Genomic DNA, 20,660 nt, shown 5'->3' on the forward strand with positions numbered 1-20,660 from the left:
CTCTAACACGTTTTCTTTCAGGATGTATATTAACTGTCGCAGCAAGTTAACAAGCATAAAACTGTGCATTAATAGATGCAAAGCAAGCACATTAAGGTAAACAACTTCCAATTAAATTGCTGTTTTTAAAAAAAATGTAGGACAAGACACACAAATCTAAATCTATGCGAATGCTAATGCCATTCGCATAGCACGCTAATGCTAATAGCTACACACAAGAAGATTTAGAAGCTAATGGAGCTGATGTTTCCTCTGGTGAGATACAGCTATTAATAGGTAAACAGACTATGCATTATGTCACCTAATAAGTGATTTGATAATGCTGCCATAAATCAAATTTATGTCCCTCGTGTTTTTTATTATTAATAAATAATGATGATAAAGAAGCTGTAACGTTGCATGTGTATACAGCCAGTACATTTTCTCCACAGCTCAGGAAGGATTAGTCTTTGGCAGCAAATGATGAGTTTGCTGCATGAGTCAGAAAAGTGTCGGCAGTTTTCTTCACACATTTGAAAGTAAAGCACTAAAAACTTTTTTTTTTTTTAAAAACATTTATTTGCTTGTTTATTGCTTTCCATATTAAACACATTTGTATGTTAAGTCTTAAGACCAAAAATGAACATTTCTATCTACATAAAAAAGCAGAAAACTAATTCCAACAACAAAATCAATCAATCAATCAATCAATAAAAAATGGTGGATTAGTTTCTTTAGCTAATAAAGCTAGGCAGAGTTGATGGAAAGATAATTAGCTATATAGCTAAATACAGAACAATTCTGGAGGAAAATTTGTTAAAGTTAAAAAAACATCTCAAAAGACTGGCAGCTGTAGTTGCAGCAAAAGGTGGTATTTAAATGGAAAAGCTGAATACAAATGCAGAGGCATACTGTTCATATTTTTAATTGTAAAAAACAATACAGTTATTCACTACTTTGTGTTGGTCTATCACATAAATTTTCAGTTGCATAAATTGATGTTTGTAGCGATAAAAAGTAAATATTTTCTACATGTCAGTCATCAGATTGAGTTTGCCTCAGAATCTTCCAATTTGGAGCAGCTCTCTGTAATGTGGGAGAGTCCAGTGCACAAACACGAACCCACAGCGAGTCCAAGCCACAGCCTTGCCTCTCTCTGCAACTGTGTCCTGGGATGAGCTGGACCGCACCTTCTGAGAGCTCCACCTGAAACTGGAGATGCTGGGATACCAGTACAGGGCTGGCTTACATTGTCTTTGTGTCTTTCACGCCCCTCCTGCTTCTTTTAATCTTAGACGGGTAAAGGGCGTTAGAATATTAACATACAATGCTGTGGTTTTTATTGTTTTACGTAATCCCTGTCACTGAAGCCAGGTACTTATAGTCATCCAGCTCTAAGTAGATGAAAGACCTAAGACACGTAGTGCTGGATTCTGGAGTTCTCTGGCTTCTCTTGCGTTTGTAGTTTTTAATATTTTCTGTGGGATTTGTGGACTTAAAACTTCCTGCTGGTTCAGCTCTTTTGATTTTGCTTCTTTGTTTGTTTTGAGGAGAGGAAACCCATTTAAAAATTTTTTTTTCTATTTATTATTTTGGGTCAAGATTAATACTTTTACAACAGGTATGTATTATTTTTGTAATTTGAATGTAATGCAATGAAATTTTTCTCATGAGTCATATTTCTGGAGCTGCATTTTCTAGACTAAGTTTGTCATAAAGTGAAAAAGCTGACCCGGAGTCACACAGTTTAACATGATCTTTAAACAGTTGTTCAAATTCTGATTTCTTTTTATCCCTTTTTTTGAGAAAAAGACGAGATTATGAAACCCACTTGCATGATGCGCTGCCAAAGGCACTGATTTTCCGCTAAAAAAAAAGAGGAGATTCTTTCCATTAACGGTGGCTGGCGTTGATATTCTCCGGTCTATCTCAGACATTAGGGGGTATTTTTGTGGGGCCGAGATCTTTCAGCTATTTCTCAGTGCAGGGAAGTGAGAAGGGAGGGGAAGCAGAGCCGACACAAAAGGCAACATTATTCCCCAGCGGATCTGCGCTACATCCCACCATGAATGGAGTATTGAAAAACATAACATTGGGGACAAGATTGTTTTTCATCCCTCATAACTGAACCATTTGTCCCAGAGTTTCGAGTGGTGTGCTCGTACAGTTTTCAAGGGAGGCAGCCTCGGTTCTCGAGCGCCGTGGTGGTATTAAAATCCCCACCTCCCAATTGGATGTTCGTAGCCTTTGACTGTGTGCCTTTGGGCTTCTGTACCTCTTGTTTTGAGACAACTGCACACCGGATGAACCTGGTTAAAAGCTATTTACAGTCCTTTTGCATCAGCTCTTAGATAAGCAAAGAGTACAGAGCAAAGTGAGGAGGATATTTTAACATCCTCCTCGCTTCTTCCTGCTCTCTGAGATGAGAGGCGCCCCCGCGGTGTCATCGCGGGCCTAAGCGTTTCGGAGGATTCTAGTGACAGATTGCAGGAAGCAGCGTTTATGCCCGACGATGGGGGACCACAGAAAGCAGAAATGTCTTTGTGTGCTACCTAGGCCCGGAATGTCCACTATCTCAAGGGGCCAATATCAAATTCTCCCTTCATCATCCCCTAATACACATTCCTGGGTAAGGTCAGGGGAATTCTGCATGAGCGGAGAAACAAACAAGTCAGGGCAGACATTCACGCTGAGTTTTTGTAAATTACAGCGTGGCTCTCTACGGTCTCTTGGATGTTTGCATTTTAAAGTATCTGCAGGTATTTGCTTTTGCACAAACAGTGGATGTACATTGGACGGCAATAACTGATGGTTCAAACTTAATCAAAAAAGTGTGTTGCACTCCATAATAGATCAGTTGAAAGTGTGTGTCAGATATGTAATTTTTCCCCTTGTTGTATTATCAGACCGCTGCACCCAACTTTAGTGCATCCTCTAGAAGTTCTGAGGAGTTCGTTGATGTTACTATCTGACTGACTACTGAGTGATCCCTATGAATCCTGACATTCCCTTTCCGAAGGAAAATCCCCTGGGAAACACGGACAAAGATATCGGCCTCCAATTGTAACACAAGCCTTCTCCAGCTGCTGGTGTTGCTCAAAACCCCAAACCTCTTTCCCTCCATCCCAGCAGTCAGTGCAATTTAGCCTCCAAATCTGGGTTTTAAGGTGGCCATTTTGTGCACACAACAACAGCACATTGGTCCTGATTGGATCAGGAGTCACCAGCTCCTGATGTAGAGATGTACTCAGAGAACTTTTATGTTCATAAAGTGATCTCTGGAAATGGTGTCTCTTCAAGCTTATTGAAATGACCATCCAAACCCTGCTACATCACAGTGACAACAGCTGCAGGCCGTATCAGATAAAACAATCCAATACTATAATTAGACCACTCCAAACCAGGACAATAAATACTGATTGTTTTTCAGTTGTAGAAAAGTGTCTGCCACACTTGAGGCTGTTGCGAGTCTGGAACACATGCAGCTCTGGACCCTGGGTGCCCCTGATGAGAGTAACTGAGAGTCTGACTGTGTGTGTTGCAGGCAGATGGTGAGTCAGACAGCCATGCGAGGCCAGCGTGGGGTGGAGAGCGAGTGCAGGTGCTGGAACCCGGCCGTTTGGCTCCTGGTATCCCTGCTGGCTTCCTTTGTGTTGGTGCCCCTCGGCGTACTGAGACTAGGTAGGTCTGGTGAGGGTCTGGGGTACTCTGGGTTTATCTGAAAAACAACAACTAAAGCTACTTAAATATGTACTAACATGATATGTAATAGAGGTAGCAATATGGTAAAGTATAATACAACTTGAATATTTGTATTTTTATTTAAATGTTAAAGGTGTCTTATGAAATCTTTAAAATGGAAAAAACATTCTTTTTTAAATTATTCACTGTGGTGAAGATTTAAAAAGTCAACACAAAAAACCTATATTATATATAAAAGCAAATCTCTCCTCTTTTCAAGTACCAGCCCATGTGTTGTCTGCCTGCAGTGCTGTGAAAAGTATTTTCCCCATTACAGATTTCTTTTGTTTTTGCTGTTTTATCACACTTAATTGTTCACATAGTCAATAATGAGTTAATTTAATAAAAGATTAAAGCTATCCACACCAAACGGAAGTTTTATTAAAACTGAATTTCACGGCATGCCGTGGTGGCGTAGTGGTTAGCGCGACCCGTATTTGGAGGCCTTGAGTCCTCAACGCGGCCGTCGCAGGTTCGACTCCCGGACCCGACGACATTTGCCGCATGTCTTCCCCCCTCTCCTTCCCCGTTTCCTGTTAGCCTACTATCATATAAGGGACACTGGAGCCCACAAAAGACCCCCTGGAGGGGTAAAAAAACAAACAAACTGAATTTCACCAGTCAGACTATCTATTGAGATCAACAGCCCCGTGTGCTTTCAGAGAATGCAGTTGGGTTTCCAGAACCAAATGGGCGTGGCACGCAGCTCACTGAATTCACTTGACCGATGCCAAGACATGTGTGGGGTATCCCCAAAGGAGCTGGGTTCTATGTTTCAATGCTCTACCATTGTTTCAAATCCAGCTAATGCTTTTAATATAGGTACAGTTCTCATATACACCATCCGTTACATGTGATTTCACATCAGATTCTGCAGAACATCATATCTCTCAGATAAGTTGGTCACTGGAAAATTGTACGGTGCCTTGCTTTGTGCACAATGTGGACTCCTGTTGTTTCTGCAGCTGTCTTCACGCTGTATAATATCCCTATATCACATTTGTTCTGCAATTCCAATGTATACTGGCAACCATTTGTGACTACCAAGTCGCATCAGGGTCATAGTGTTGGTGTCTGGACCTTCCTAGTTTGATTGCAAACTGTAATGAACATGCGTAGATCACAAACCAAAGAGAGAATATTAAGGGGATAAGGTCATTAAAGTTCATCTGTTTGGAAAGACTTTCAAAAATCTTTTATTTCTTAGCCTTTGGGAAGCAGCAAACCATTGTGAGAGACAATATTCACAAATGGTGAAATCAAGGAAAGGTTGCTAAGTCTCTTAGGAGAGGTCTGCCTAACAAAATTACTCTAAGAGTGCACTGACGACTCTCAGCAACTCAATACAGCAGTCAATGTTAAATCAGAAACTTAACAGTAAGAAAAGAGACTTGGCAAATATAGCATCCACTTTTGTCAGTCCACTTTGAAATGGCTCACAAACCTCAACCAAAAAAACAAAACAAAGGTTTTCAAGCAGGCTTGTCAAAGTATGGCTTTAGTCCGACAGAGATGCTATGACATGATGTTAAACAGTCTATTCATCTCCGAAGCCCTCCAGTGTGGCCAGCTAAAACAGTTCTTCAAAGAAGAGTTGTTAGTCCAATGGTGGCACAGATAGTTATGAAGGGCTGATTGCTTTTCACAAAACTGCCAGATATGTGTGGGAGGATTATCCCTGGTGATCGTTGTCTGATATTAAAATCTGACTATTTGAAACGTGCATAATTTAAAAAAAAAAAAAAAAAGCACAAACAGAAGGAATTTTAAACTTTCCCCCAACCCCATATGTATGTGTATTTACATTTGAACTAGATTCCACTAATTCCATTAGATTTGATCTGTTAGCAAGAAAATCAGCTTTTCTGAATTCATATGAACGACACATGCAGTACTTTTAACTACCTGTAGTGGGAGTAGTTTACAAGTTGCTCCCATCCATCCAGGTACCCAACCACAGCCTATATTCACTTATCCTTGCTGGATCTTGGAGGACATTTCTATAGGATATAACTGAAGGGATATTTAAGATTTCTTTTGAGGTGAGACTCATGTCTCCATTAGTGATGGTTGCCTTAACGATGTCTTGGTAAAGAGTTATATATGAAGATTGTTTTACGCTGCATTCATCAAAACAGACCATAATTCACTCACTTCAGCCTAAGCATAATAAGTATACCAACAATCATAATAAAGATTAATTAAATCTAAAGTTAATTATAATTTTTAGATATGAAATTACCCAGGCAGCACAGACCTTTCAACTCATTACCATGTCAGCTTGAGCTGTCCAGTTTTGAGATTATTTGGAAAATATGACAGAATTCAACTTTGTTTCCTGTTAAGATTTAGGAATATATATCTTGACAATGCATTGTAAATTCCATAAATTTATTATTATTATTATTTTTAACATATAACCTAATAAGCAGAAGGTTTTCAAAGGGCAAGGGGGACCGACAAAATATCTTGTAACTCGGGAATCAGCTACAGATAAATTAAAGTGGTGAACCATAAGAAAATAATAATAAAATAATAGTAATAAAATAAATAGAAAACAGAAATAAATGACAGGAATGATCACTGCCCACAGGCCCAAATGATAAAAACTATCAAAAGCAAAAACTGCCACAATTCACTGAATAAATTAAGTTTTTAAAATTTATTTTAATTTGTCATTAATAACTTCAAATTGGCAAAAAAGTAGATTAAACACACTTCCAAATCTACAGTCTTGTTTAAACACAGAGGGAACATTTCAGCTACATCGTCTCTTTTTTTCGTGTAAAGTTAGTAAATTGACGACCATGCTATATAAAAATGTTTTTGTCTACCACAACATAAACCCACTGCATAATAATAAAAAAAGTTGGTTCCAAGAATCAAGGCCAAAAACTGGAAATGAATGGGACACATGAGCTGATTATTTGTGAATTTAGGCCGAAAACACACAGTAGAGTCCCTGATAGGACCGGTTGTACCTGCAAGCGAACTCCCTGTAGATGGGAGCCTTTGTGTCTGTGGGTACTGTCTGCCCCCTGCTTCCCTGTCAGACCTGGCCAAAGCCCTGCAGCTGTTTTAAAAGGGGGACACGATCAATGCCAGTCTGTGAAACAACCCATGCAGGGGAAAACCATTTGTTTACATGTGCTGACATCTGCGTACTGGTTTTATCCTATTGCAGAGTCTATAGATGTGAGCCTTGCTGACTTCTATTTTCTATTTCCAGGAGGCATGAAGATAAATAAACGAACTGTAACCAGTAAGTAACATTCAATTATTCATTTCTTTTACACATCATGCGCAGAACTCAAACTCTCATACAAGAATACAAGAGGTGAAGAATAACCAAGATGTGACGCCATAAAACGGCTTATGAAAGCTTCTGCTCAACTCTATTAGCACATTACTCATGCCTTTGTGTCACAAACAAATAAAGGAGGTTGGGAATTGACCTACATAAAAAGTGTAAGAAGTGGTTGTCATACAAAGGTCATCCTGGTGTCTTTGTAAAGGTGTCGGAATCTGAGATATTAATCTGAAGGTAGTGGAGTGGCCTTCAGTCGAGTTAAGAAACAGCTGTAGTCCAAACATTTTCATTTTTAAATGCACATGAACCAAGTATATAAGAACATCTGTCATTTTTTAAAAGTTACATATATAATGGCTTGTATTTAGGATGCAGGTTCCTATTAGAAGTGTGTAAAACAAGACAGTGAGATGTGTGTTTGTGGAAATTATGGATCTAATTGGGAAGAGTTGAAAGGATTTTAGTTTTTGGAACTTGAGGTGTCGCCCCCTGCTGACCATTACAAAGTTTTCAGGTCCAAAGGCCTTACTTACACCATCTGCTTGTTTACAGCAACAACAACAACAAAAAAAGTAGAAAGTTTAGTAAACATCATTTCTGGGGCTTCATGTAGCTTTTCAGCTCACACAAACAGGAACATAAATGTAATATTTATTTGGCATACTTCCCAGGAAAAACATGAGCAGTTTTCCTGGTTTTATGGAACATGAGCTTTAAATTAATGCTCCAGAACACCGCTAATCATAAAACAAAAGTACGCCGCTGTTTTGTGAAATAAACTGTGTAAATAAAAAACAGCTTTCAGTGGTTTTAGTTCTAAGCGTCAGCTAAATAAAACTGCTTTTCACTTTCATCTGTTGAAATCAGTTAAACGTGTAATATGATCTCATTCACTTTTTTGTTATCTTTTTGGCTATATATATATATGTATATATATACACACACACACGTATAGATTTGAGGAGATGGTACGGAGAATAAAATAAAAATGTCAGACTTTCTTGATGGCACTATAGCAAACATTCCTCTTGTTTTATGGAGGAAATTGCTGACTTAGCGTTTTTTTCCATGTCAGTTTAGTTTAATTAAAGATCCTCATTAGTCTTTATGATAGTAGAGGCTATTCTTCCTCGGGTCCACAAACATTACAATAAAATGACACTATTACAAACATTACAAAAAAAAAAGAATATCACAAAATACCTAAAACACACAAAACCTAAAACTCATTTCAGCTACCTGAACAATTTCAAAGAAAAATATTAGAAACAAAGTAAGATTAAAACCCTTTAGAGGATCAGCGCAACATATTTAATCTTCAGCGCAGGCTCATTGTGAACAGGCTTTCTGCTGTGGTCTTGGTCCGTGTCTAGCGTTACAGGAAATCAGATACAGTAGATAAAGAGGACATTACCTATGGAAGGCCAATAGCCACCCATCAACAAACAACTGAAGATACCCTCTGACTTTTTGTTTCAGGCAACACGATGCAAACCTTCGAGAGGATGCAGTACCAAGGTGAGTGTGAAGTTATTGCCATAAGGGGGAAAAGTGCAGTGCGAAAAGATTCATTTCCTACCATGGCAGCGTATCAGTGACTTTCTGACTGGGTGCCAGAAAAGCAGAGTACAGGAAATAGAGCAGTGCTTTGGGCTTAAACAAGCTCATTTTCCCAGCTCTCCATTCTCCTAATCCCAAACTTATTTACTACTCCCCTTACTGGTTTACCGTTTTCCCTAATTGCGCAGGGACATTTCGTCTGTACGCAGATGTTCTCAAGCAGTTGCGTGTCACCTTACCTTTAACAATAGAGAGAGCAATGTCTTTGGACACAACCAACTAAAAACATGTGCCGTCTCTTCAAAGTCCAACTGGTGAATGGACGCAACAGGTGCGAGGGCAGAGTCGAGGTGCTCTACAACAGCTCGTGGGGCACGGTGTGCGACGACGACTGGGACATGGTGGACGCCAACGTTGTGTGCCGGCAGATGGGATGCGGAGTGGCCGTCGCCGTGGGGAGCAGCTCTCGGTTCGGACAAGGCACGGGACTCATCGCGTTGGATAACGTGGACTGCCGGGGAAACGAGGCAGACCTGAGTCAGTGTCGTAGCCTGGGCTGGGGTGTCCACAACTGTTACCACTATGAGGATGTGGGAGTTACCTGTAGAGGTAAAACTTGTTCAAACCTCTTTTTAAACAAATAAATTACAGAAGAAATCATTAAAAATGCTGCTTTTTCATTATTATTATTATTTTTTTAGAACCTGTATTATTGGGGGCAAGAGGGTTTGCAGAGCCTACAACACCCACGGTCAAGTCTGGATTACGTAAGTATCATCTGCTCTGATAAAATAGATTTTGATCTGTTGCTGAACGTAAATGTACAAGGTGTGAATTCCTAAAATGAAAATTCATAAAATGGTTGCAAAAGCTCCAGAGAATTTTTATTCAATTCTATTCTGAAAAACGTGGCTATGCTAGCTGAATGTCACTTGCCCTGGCCACTGTAGGCAAAATCTGCAATATGCAACATCTACTCACGTCTAAAAGCTGACAGGACAATAACTTGTGTTTCCCGTCTGATTTTCAACTTTCTTCATCAGATGGCCACTTAGAAAAGATATTGATATTAATATGTTTCTTGCAGCCAGATATGCTGGCAGACCTATTTTGTTTCAAACCTTTTTAGTGGTCATCTACGGACAAAAGGCCATCTGTTGCTTCAGGTCAAAGTATCAGCTTCTGATTAAACAAACTGCACATGTACCTGGATTTAATTCTCACTGCACAGATCTGAGCATGTGGGCATTAAGCCATCAAACAGGTTAGCATAAAGTTAATGACAGATGGATCACAGTAGCACTTTGTAAATGAAAAGCTTCATACCAAACCACAAACCTAAGTGTATTGGTTATAGACCAGAAGTACATTTTGTGGCATTTACATATGCAAGTCTGAAAGCATTTTCCTCCATCTGCTTTGGTCAGCTGGAATCTTTTGTCATTTTTTTCCTTTGAGAACTGCCTTGAATTCAGACAGCTTGGTTGGAGAGACTCTTTGTTTAAGTCTTGGCAAGTTGTTGGTTTCCTTAGTCCTCATAATACTGTTTGTTCATCTGTGTTTCTAACAGCTACATTTGCACTGAGATTAAATTATGCACTGATAGGTTGCATTTAAAGATTAGGTGACTACTGAATGGAGTTGGTTGCACTGGATTTTATTTAGGAGCATCAGAGTACAGGCAGCTGAATACAAATGCATACAACACTATCCGGATTTTTACTTGTAAAATATTTAGAAACTCGTGTAAATACTACATGGGTTTTAATTTACTGGGTTGACTTATGAGAATGGTTAAATTGGAATTTGTGTTCTGGCATAAAAATAACAGGCCATACAGATTTGAAATTAAATGCCACCTGCTATGTTGGATGCTTGTTTTTAAAATGCAGAAGCAGACCATAAACGTCTATTGAAACCTTGTTGACACAACAGGTATTCCCCGCTAAGTCATCACATTTCTTCACAATAAAAACTAGACATTTTAGAGATGTATCAGTCATTGGATTTGGACACATTTAGACAACATCAAAAGGCTTTGGGGATTTGGTGCACTGTATCCCTCTGGACTTCTTCTTGGAAGCTTCACAACACACGTGGAAAGGTCTCTTCAGTTTCAGATTCTTCTCATTGTTCGTCAGGTTTGGCTTTGTTGTGCTGGCCGTGTTATTTTCTTTTTCACATTCATTCCCAAGAGGATCATGGAGAAGCAGGGCTGAGTCAAATTCGGTGTACAATTGATATACGTACATATGACGTATTTAGCTAATCCTCTGGTGACCATCATGAAAGCAAGAGTAAGCAAGAGGTCTTCCAGATTTATGACACTTGCTACCTGATGGACACATGAGAATGTCTATTGTCTCTCCGTTTTGTCTGGGAAGAAACGTAAGGTGATAAAGTTAAAGTTTGGTGCTAAAGTTTTTTTCTTCTTCTTCTGTTCTGCCCTCAGTGTGTTTTGTCTCAGTTTTTTTTTGTACATGTATCTTAGAATCATCCTCTAAGCTTCCAGACACAAAATCTATCAGTTTGGTGCTCCAATCGCTCTAGAATAGAGTAAAATGTTCAGTTAGTGACATTACTCCTTACTGTTTCCTCCCTCGTTCTCTTGGTTTTAGGCGATGGCACTGTCCGCTTGGTGAATGGCATGAACTCCTGCCAAGGTCGGGTCGAGATCTACTACCAAGGAAGCTGGGGGACGGTGTGTGACGATGACTGGGGGCTCCGCAACGCCATGGTGGTGTGCCAGCAGCTAGGCTGCGGCAGTGCGGTCTCTGCCCACACAAACTCCTACTTCGGCTACGGCACCGGGCTCATTCTCCTCGACAACGTCAACTGCTACGGCAACGAACAGGAGCTGACCAGGTGCAAGAGCCTGGGCTGGGGAAAGCACAACTGTGGACACCATGAGGACGCCGGGGTCACCTGCACTGGTACGATGCTCTAAGTTATGTTGGCATGGGACAGTAAAGTTATTCAGATCAGTGCAGGGTAATTTACAGTCATATTCAGTAAATTAGAATATGCACTCCAGTGAGACTTTTGTCAGATTAGAAATTACCTTTGAAAACAGCAACCATTAGTATGTATTAACTTTTTATTAAGTCCACATTTCTGCCTTTGAAATGTTTTTATTGGTCTGATGTAATATTCTAATCTTAAATGTTGTGCTTCCATTTAGGGCTGAAATGATTAATCAGATTAATCACATTCATCATGATTAATCGGTTACTGAAATAATCGTCAGCTGACTTAGTAATTGATTACTTATTAACTGGAGTATATAGACTTAAAAAAGATCATTTGCAGAAAGGACAACATATTCAGAGCATTAATGAAACCAACAGTGTACAAAAACATATATTAATTTTGCATAAAAAACTGCCTGCAAATATGTTACCCAGTTGTAGCTTCACCTGGTTCAAATTCTGTAAAAAGGGAAAAAATAAAAAATACCTCATTATGCATCTTTTATTAATTAGTTAATCTAAAAAACAGTCAAAAGACCACACTGATGTTAAGTCAGGCAGAAAGAGGTGTGTTTTTCACATGCTAATAGAAGTACTTTTTCAGCTGCAGGTGCTGCAAATGATCAAGCGTACATTAAAGGAATGCTGCGTTAAACAATAAAATATTTATTGTCTAAGTTAAATAGAGAATTAAATTATTTGTTTTATTTAAAATCTCCAAAATGTGCCAATTTTTGCATCCAATTGTCAGAATAATCAATAAAATAATCAATTACTAAAATAACTTAGTTGTACACCGGTATTGTTGTAGTCGAATTCAAAACACAAAAATATTTCCTAAGTTATTTAGAGTTTAGTAAATACTTTATGTAATTCTGTCTGTAAAGTAATTACGTTTTTGTCATCTACATATTTCAGGATTAACTACTGTTCCGCCAGCAGTTACAGAATTACGAAGAATCATCTTGCAAACAACAGGCACCACAGGTAAATATATCATGCACTCTCAATAAACCACCACCAGAGGGAGCCATTTGTCCCTCTTGACTTTAGACAAATCATGGCGAGAGGTGCGGATTCATACAAATGTCTCTCTCAGCTCACAAGAGTTCACACTTACACATCTGACTGTAAATGTAATAGCATGAATCCATATGTTTTAATTTAAACTAATGATTATTAACCATTATTTAAAGTAAATATGAAATATAGAATAGGTTTGTAAGAGTTCAGCCAGCTGCTATCTTGAATGTATCTTTAAAACTTCAGAGTAGTTTCACTTGATTAGGACCATTACTAAACAAACCCTCCCCCACAAAAAAACAAACAAAAACGTAAACAAAGAAAAACAAAACAAGAATATACTGATCTGGAATAATTTTTTCCTATCTTTCTTTCAGTCACAGAGAGAATTTCAACTACCACGCCTCCTACAACAACAACAACAACAACAACCGTAACCACGACTTCCCAAACCAAAGGTAATTTTCCATTTTATGTTCATTGTCTAGGAATAATATTCACACCTCATGAATTTATTTCTCCATTAGTTCATATTGTAAAACCTGCAACTCATTTTATTGGGTCAATAGCCTATGATACAACTTCATATAGTAAGATAAGATAAGATAAATCTTTATTGTCATTGTCATAAGAACAACAAAATTCAAAATCCAAATCATTCAAAATCAAAATCCATCCATCAAAATCCATAGCCCATCATTGTGAACTGGAAGGAAAATGATACATGGTTTGCAGGTTTGCAAATGTTTTTTGAGGGTGATGCAGTAACTGTATGGCATACAGGTGAGGGAAGGCTTCTACTGAGGATAAATGACCGGATCCAGACAGTGAAGCTAGTAGCCAACATAGTCTAGACCCATCCCTGCTCAAGAGCGCAAAGAGAGGCTTTGGGGGATAGACAACTCGAACCGACAGAGAGACGGAGTGATGGATGATCACTTCGAGGAGGAAAATCTGGGGAAGAAACCGGAGGAAGCCGGCCGTCCAGATCGTTTGGAAAAGGAGGAGACCTCAACAGAACTGCATCAACTTTCTGCACAGCTACCCAGGGCACCCAGGACAGCGGATGGAAGGTTTGTTCATCAAGAGCACAGTCCCATGGGGTTCAGTCTGCATGGATGTAGCAGAGCCAATGGGGACAACAGGAAAGAGAGGTGAGAAGTACCTCTTGTGCTGATGGACACAGTGACAACTGCTAGAAGAGCAGGTCTTCCCCTGCAGAGGAACTCCGTTCACGTCACAGAAAGCAGGGAGGCGAAGACACTTCTCCTTTTTGCTCAGAGAAGAAAAAGGGAAGTTGCAGCTCAAAGTGTCACTGAAAACAGGGCAGAGAGCTTGGATTAAAGCTCAAGATCGGCCTGCAGCTACGGGGATCAAGCTGAGATTCAACGCCCAAGATTTTGTAAAGTAAGTACTGAACTTCAACACAGTACTACTGATGAAGAAAGGGGTCCATGAGGAAGCAGTGCTCAAGCCAGTTCTTAGCTACAGCAAACCAGAACATTACGAGAAGATGGCCAGAGAATCAAGCACCATGCCATCCTACAGTAGACTGGCCACTATTACAGGAAGGTTGCCGTTCAAAGAACAACTTCAAGGCTTTGGACTGGGAGGGCCGTGAAGAAATTGGATTATGCTAAAGAAGAACTCCTGTCACAACCTGATGGATTAAAATGGAAAAGGATCATGATTACGGATAAAGCGTCATGATGCTTATGCTTTTTGCTTTGCTCTGCTGAACAGCCAGAATTTTTTTTTTTGTTTGAGGCCTTCTGTCTCAGCCCATCTTCCCTAAAGAACCATCCCACATCCTGAAGAACTGACAGTTCATCCAGCGAAGGTTCCTGTAGAAGAATCAGAGCGATCCAAGTTTTCTTCGACATTCATCACCTCATGGGGGAAATCAAAACTCCAAGGAGGGGGTGTCAAGAGAAGTGGAGTTTTGATGACTACACTGAGCCCTCTGTGACAACTGAGGATGAAGAATCTGCATCTTCACATCCCAGACGAACATCTTCTCTTTCCAGGGGATGAGGACGGCGAACTGCAGGAGGGTGATGGACTCCCAGCATGTGAAAGGTCTGACCTCGTGGAGGGGGTGTCAAGAAAATCCGAGCTCATCCCACTTCCCCATGCTGGAGATTTTAGTTTAACAGTAATAATAAATAAAGTTATCTTTAAAATGAATCACTCAAGTGACATCAAGGCCCAACCGTAGACTTAAGTGTCAATAAAGTTAGTTTAACAGTAATAATAAATAAAGTTATCTTTAAAATGAATCACTCAAGTGATATCTAGGCCCAACAGTAGACTTAAGTGTCAATAAAATAAATCTGGTTGTGTGTGTTGTTTTTGTCTCATGCAAACTTTGCTTTAATTTTACTTTTTTCTATCTAATCATAAGAAATCATAGTCAGACAGAGAGAGTCATGAAACAGGAAAAGCAGGTTTCCTGGAAAAAGAGGAAGTTTCCAGCCTGCAGATTCATAAAAATAGATGAGACTATTTCTTATTTTAAAGCATGAAAGTTTAAAGAATTAAATCCAAACATTTTGATAATTTGATAAGATTCAAAGTAAAATACTTATATTAATATTGGTTTACTTGTAATAATATTTACACGAACATTTGTGGGAACAGTTACAAGAAAAACAAGTAACTGTAACTTTGGCATCAAATAATTAGAATCATGTATTATTCTTGGTTTCTTTTCAGAAAAACATCTGTAATAACTCACATTAAGATTATAATAAGTATAATTAATAAGTTATGGTTATAAAATCATAAATGAATGATAAATCAGAGAAGCTGAAGAAAATAAATGTGATATAAGTTATGGTTATAAAATTATAAATGAATGCTAGATCAGAGAAGCTAAAGAAAATAAATGTGATATAAATGTGATTTTGACATTGAACTTGAAATGGTGTAAAAGGTGTAACTGCAATTAAACATCACTGATATGTTGGAGGTAGAGAGTAGGTGAAAGGTGAAAGGCAAGGAACTAACAGGAGAGCAGAGATGATCAACGCCTTATTTAGAGAGTAGGTGAAAGGTTGTGCAGGCAATGGACAGGAGGTTGAGCAACTCTGAGACATTAGCACAGACATCAGGACATAATGTCTGTAAGACAGTGATGGATATGAAATCATCTGAGCAGTCAGCCAATGAAACAAGCCCAGCAACAGTGCTAGCCAAAGAAACCCTATAAAAGGTGAGTGCAAAAGAGGAACCGTTCGTTGGATCCTCCGGGCAGCTTCGAGCCAAGATCGAGATGGACAAAGAACTCTGCAGCTGAAGAAGAGCCGGGGCCACGGAGCCGAAGACTGTCCTGCTCATGCATGGGGACCAACCCGTCTGGCCCACAACCTGTGGCTTCAAATCGCACTTCTCTCATCGGCTGGGTTCAGACCCCAAAGACAAAGATGAAGACAAAGGCAAAGACAAAGAAGAAGAACTGGTGCCTTCCTTCCTGCCAGCACCAAGTCCTGTGTGACCTCACCATCCATGCGGAGAAGAAGCTCATCAGACCTACAGAGATTCCTGCCTTCGCCGATCAACATCTTCCTCCTGCTGCAACATCTTCTTCATCATCAGGCCAGGTCTGGGGATCGAAACGTCAAACTCCGTCCGTCTCTCTCAAAGGTTCCCTTTTTTTTTTTTTAGTTTTCAGTGTCAGCAGTAGGGAAAGACAGACTAGATGATTGATTTTACTTATTTGATTATTTCTGCTACTGAATTAAGCTGTACTGACCCTTGCAAAAATGCCTTACTAATAAAATATTTAGCATAAAGAAAATCTAAAAGATGTTGTGGACATTCAGTTAATGAGTCACCTTAAAGTTCTTTGATGGTTGTAAAATAGCTGTGATGTTTGATTCTGGAGAGGAAAAAGTTTAAAATGTTTTTAAGTTGCTGGTAGCCCAAATTTAAAACGTCATCCTTGGGACTCGCCCGAGTCACTAAAACCTACCTGGTTCAATAACAAATGCAAGTTGTAAAATAAGAGAACGAGCGACCGTTAACAGGTGTGCTCTGTGAAACTAGTTGGCTGTAGGCTGCTCAGTCTGGCTAATTCACAGAGGGAAGAAGGGTGAGACACCTGGATGTAGGCCGTTAAAAATCAGGTGAATCGTTTCTCGAAACCAGCTTAAACAGAGTTTACTTCAGTTCTGGACAGGGTAAATCCCGGCAGATTTAGGAAACTCAATTAACCCGTTAGATGGAGAGCTGGTAGCACATCTCCCCTCTCAGAAGAGGAAGTACGAGAGTGAGAGAGTAGAGACAGAAAGGAGGGGGGGGGTGTTGCGCAACAACACACTGTACAACATGGTAGTGGCTGCATTATGCTGTCAGGACTATTTTCTTAAGCAGGAAGAGAGAAGCTGGTCAGAGTTGATGGGGAGAGGGATGGAGTATATTCATCTAATAGAATGTCCCAGTCAAAGTCCAGACCAATGTCAAAGAAGGACAAGAAAACTGCTCTTTGCAGATGTTCTTCATCCACTTTGACTTGTTAAAAAGTTAAAGAGTGTAAATGACAATTGCTGGAAAATTGAAGGGGGCGAATCAGGGTTGGATATACAAGGATGTGGGCCCATGGGCTAAAACTCGCTTTGGTGCCCCATTCACTAACAAAAAAATACTTTTCTATTGGAAATTATAGTACATTAATAGGTAGTTCTAAAGTATGAAGTGATGACACAAACTGATAATGGTAGGCTTAATATATCACTTGGCCAGTAACTCTGTTTTGTTCTCCCCCCAAAAATGTACCACAACTTCATTTTCAAATTTCTATTATTATTGTTTATATTCATACAAATCCCAAATTATTATTACAGCTCACAGACATGTGCATATGATGCTTCTGTATAGTACAATGTGTGCAAAACATGCATAAAAAACCCCCAAACAACATATTTAAAAAAATTGGTGGGGCCCCTCAAAAATTGGAGCCCTGGGTAGCTGCCCCAGAACCCTCCTGAACTCTGACCAAGGTGTGAATACTTTTGCACTACTTTACACAGATCTGTTCTCACACCTGTCTGTCCGCCTCCAGGCAAACCGACCATCCGTGTGATGAATGGCAACAGCAGCTGCCAGGGTCGTGTGGAAGTCCTTTACAAAACCATCTGGGGGACGGTGTGTGACGATGACTGGGACATGCCCAACGCCAACGTGGTGTGCAGAGCGCTCGGATGTGGTCCGGCTATCGCGGCCAAGACCCAGGCCTACTTCGGCTATGGAACAGGGCCCATCCTGCTGGACAACGTGGACTGCAGCGGCACAGAAAGCGACCTGTCCCAGTGCTTCCACCTGGGCTGGGGTCAACACAACTGTGGTCATCACGAGGATGCTGGCGTTATCTGTGCACGTAAGACCTGATCATTCTTGGAATTTCTATCAGGTTACGGTAAATCTAAGGACTTTTTTCGTCTTTATTGTGAAATTAGCACCAAAGCTGAGTAATAATTTCCACTGAAAGTACATATTTCCCATCGACACAGTCATTTCTGCCTGCCTTGCTGAGCTGCCCCTCTGTGCTGCATGACTGAAGTCCTCTTAGGAGGAGATGGCACAGAAAGCATAAAAAAATAATAAAGTGAATGAGTCAAGGCAAATCAACCTCACTGACTGGCTGCAGGCCAAACATAGCTGCTTTACAGAAAAATCAGAAGCACACAGGCTCTTCTTCACACACTAAACAATCCCTGGCAAGGTATCTACAGGTCAAATTTAAGACTTTTAAAGATCTTTCTAGTGCCATCTGGAATTAAATTTAAGACCGAAAAAACTATAAACATAGGGGATGGTTGGGGAAACTATCTGCATTGCAATCAAGCATAGTAAAAGCTGTGAACCATGAGGGAGGTAAAGACAAAGCTAGCTAGCTAGCAAAGATATATTAGTAGCTAGTTGCTGTCTGGAGTCATAGAAAACAATGAAGATGCGAATCAGACATTTGTCTGACAAAAATGTCCCATTGTTACCCCAGGAGGTGACAAACAGTACATTATATAGTCCTATCAGGACAAAAATTAAGATCTGCAATTGACATATTTAAGGCCAACTTGCACTTTTTAAATGAATTTGACATTTTAAGCCTTAAAATTTAAGGGATTAATTTTGGACACAAATAAAAGACTTTACGGACACACAGACAGCACGACTGTGGTGTTATATATATTAAATACATTAGAATTGCTATTTGTTGTTTTTGTGTGCAGCACTTTGTGTGCCATATAAATACATTTTATGCGATTTGAAACAAAACCTATTTATGTTTTTGAAAAAGTCAGCCGTTTAATCTGGCTCTTCTCTCAGCTTGCAAATTGAAAAGATACATGCATCAAACTCATTATAGGAACACCGTTTTTTCAGAGGAATTACTTCATCCAAGTGGACCTTTGCATCATAACGTTAAAGGCAACCCAAGAGGCAAACAGTTTTCCATTATTGATCTGTGCAGTAATTAGAGGAGAGCGCCTTGCTAATGCTTGTGTGACCTGATATTTCCTGTGTACGTCCACTGGGTAAGAGAATCATTCTCCTTTCTCTGCTTTTCTCTTCAGCTCCCCCACAGTTGGACCCCTTGTTTTTAATCCCAATCGCACGTGACTTCCGGGTGACAGAAAGAACACCAGTGACCACGACACCCGCTGAAGGTAGGTACATCTTCAGGTACCTCAAACTAGCATGGAGTACAGCTTCCGTGGCGAATCTGAATTGTCTATATCGACCCGTAGGAGCGCTGAGGCTGGTGGACGGCCAGCACCGGTGCGAGGGTCGAGTGGAGTTGTACCTAAATTCGGAGTGGGGCACGGTGTGCGACGACGCCTGGGACCTTCCCGACGCCCAGGTCGTGTGTCGTTTGGTGGGCTGCGGAGGAGCCACGCACGCTTGGGGACAGGCTCACTTTGGACCTGGCACAGGAACGATCCTGCTGGACAATCTGAAGTGCAGAGGCACGGAGGCCTTCCTGCAGCAGTGCTCCCATATATCTCGAAACGTGCACAACTGTGATCACTCCGAGGACGCCGGTGTGACCTGCTCCCTGTCGTGATCACAGCGTGACCTCGCTCCCAACTCCAGCCGTGCTAGGACTTGTACACATTATGTAAATACCAACTTTCACGTCGTCGAAGGAGTACCCCATGCAATAATATACACAGTAAAGTTATAAATATTAAGCACTTTATAAATATGATATGAAACTAAATGTACACATTTCAGCAAAGCTTTTAATTGTTTTTTTGTGCTAATATTTACTATATATGATCCAAGTACTCAAGGAAGCCCATCACTTAAGTCTGTTGAAGACATTGAAGGAAGTATAGAGATATGACAAATGTATGATTAAAGTACAAATGAAAGACTTGGTACTGTATGCTATAAACCAGAAGAATGCAAAACTCTGTCTTGTGAATTTATGAAATATATATGCAATCTTTGTGTTCTGCGCACCCTCATAAATAAATGTAACTAATAATCATTTATATATATATATATATATATAAATATATAACAAAAATAAATGTTCTTATTTTTTGGTATGTATATTTGGTCTATTTGTCAATCTTTCAAACCCCTCTCACATATGTTCACTGTTGATCAAATGGACAGAGAACAGAGACTCCCATCTATCCAATCTGGCAAATGACAACTCTGAGCTACTCGTACTTTTCTGTGGTTTGCTAGTAGGGCTGTTCTTCTACCAGCAAAGTTGAAGAACTTCTTTGGTTGTATTGTGGTTGTATTATCAGGTTACAACCACAACCTTCTGTTATTTTATTAGCATTTCAGGTGTTGGAACAACAAAAAGTAGAAGTAAATTGACAATGACGTGTGGTTGTCCAAAGGTTCGTCCACGCTGGGGAGAAATCTCAGAGTATGATGCTGCCACCATCTACACACAACAAGTGTCTTGTGTTCTTGTGAAAAATTGCAAACAGGATTTCTTATAGTTTTCTGTTCATAATGGCCGCCTTCTTGCCAGTTGTAGAATGTATTGTTAATGGTTGCTAAGCTGAACCTGTGGATCTCTGCAGCTCCTCTCCTTTACTTCTCTGATCAAT

General features: G+C 39.9%; 1 protein-coding gene across 1 annotated transcript; it reads left to right on the plus strand.

The window, feature by feature from the left end:
* Positions 1–962: 962 nt before the first annotated feature.
* On the plus strand, positions 963–20,050 carry LOC102233067 (scavenger receptor cysteine-rich domain-containing group B protein-like). The gene is made up of 12 exons (XM_023341935.1): positions 963–1,600; positions 3,524–3,660; positions 6,950–6,982; positions 8,510–8,548; positions 8,897–9,199; positions 9,292–9,357; positions 11,209–11,523; positions 12,478–12,546; positions 12,960–13,040; positions 17,645–17,959; positions 19,158–19,250; positions 19,332–20,050. The coding sequence occupies exons 2-12, from the start codon at positions 3,528–3,530 to the stop codon at positions 19,646–19,648; spliced, it is 1,764 nt and encodes a 587-aa protein (XP_023197703.1). The 5' UTR covers positions 963–1,600; positions 3,524–3,527; the 3' UTR covers positions 19,649–20,050.
* The last annotated feature ends 610 nt before the right edge of the window (positions 20,051–20,660 follow it).

This window comes from Xiphophorus maculatus, chromosome 11 (assembly GCF_002775205.1).
Source record: "Xiphophorus maculatus strain JP 163 A chromosome 11, X_maculatus-5.0-male, whole genome shotgun sequence".
NCBI lineage: Eukaryota > Metazoa > Chordata > Actinopteri > Cyprinodontiformes > Poeciliidae > Xiphophorus > Xiphophorus maculatus.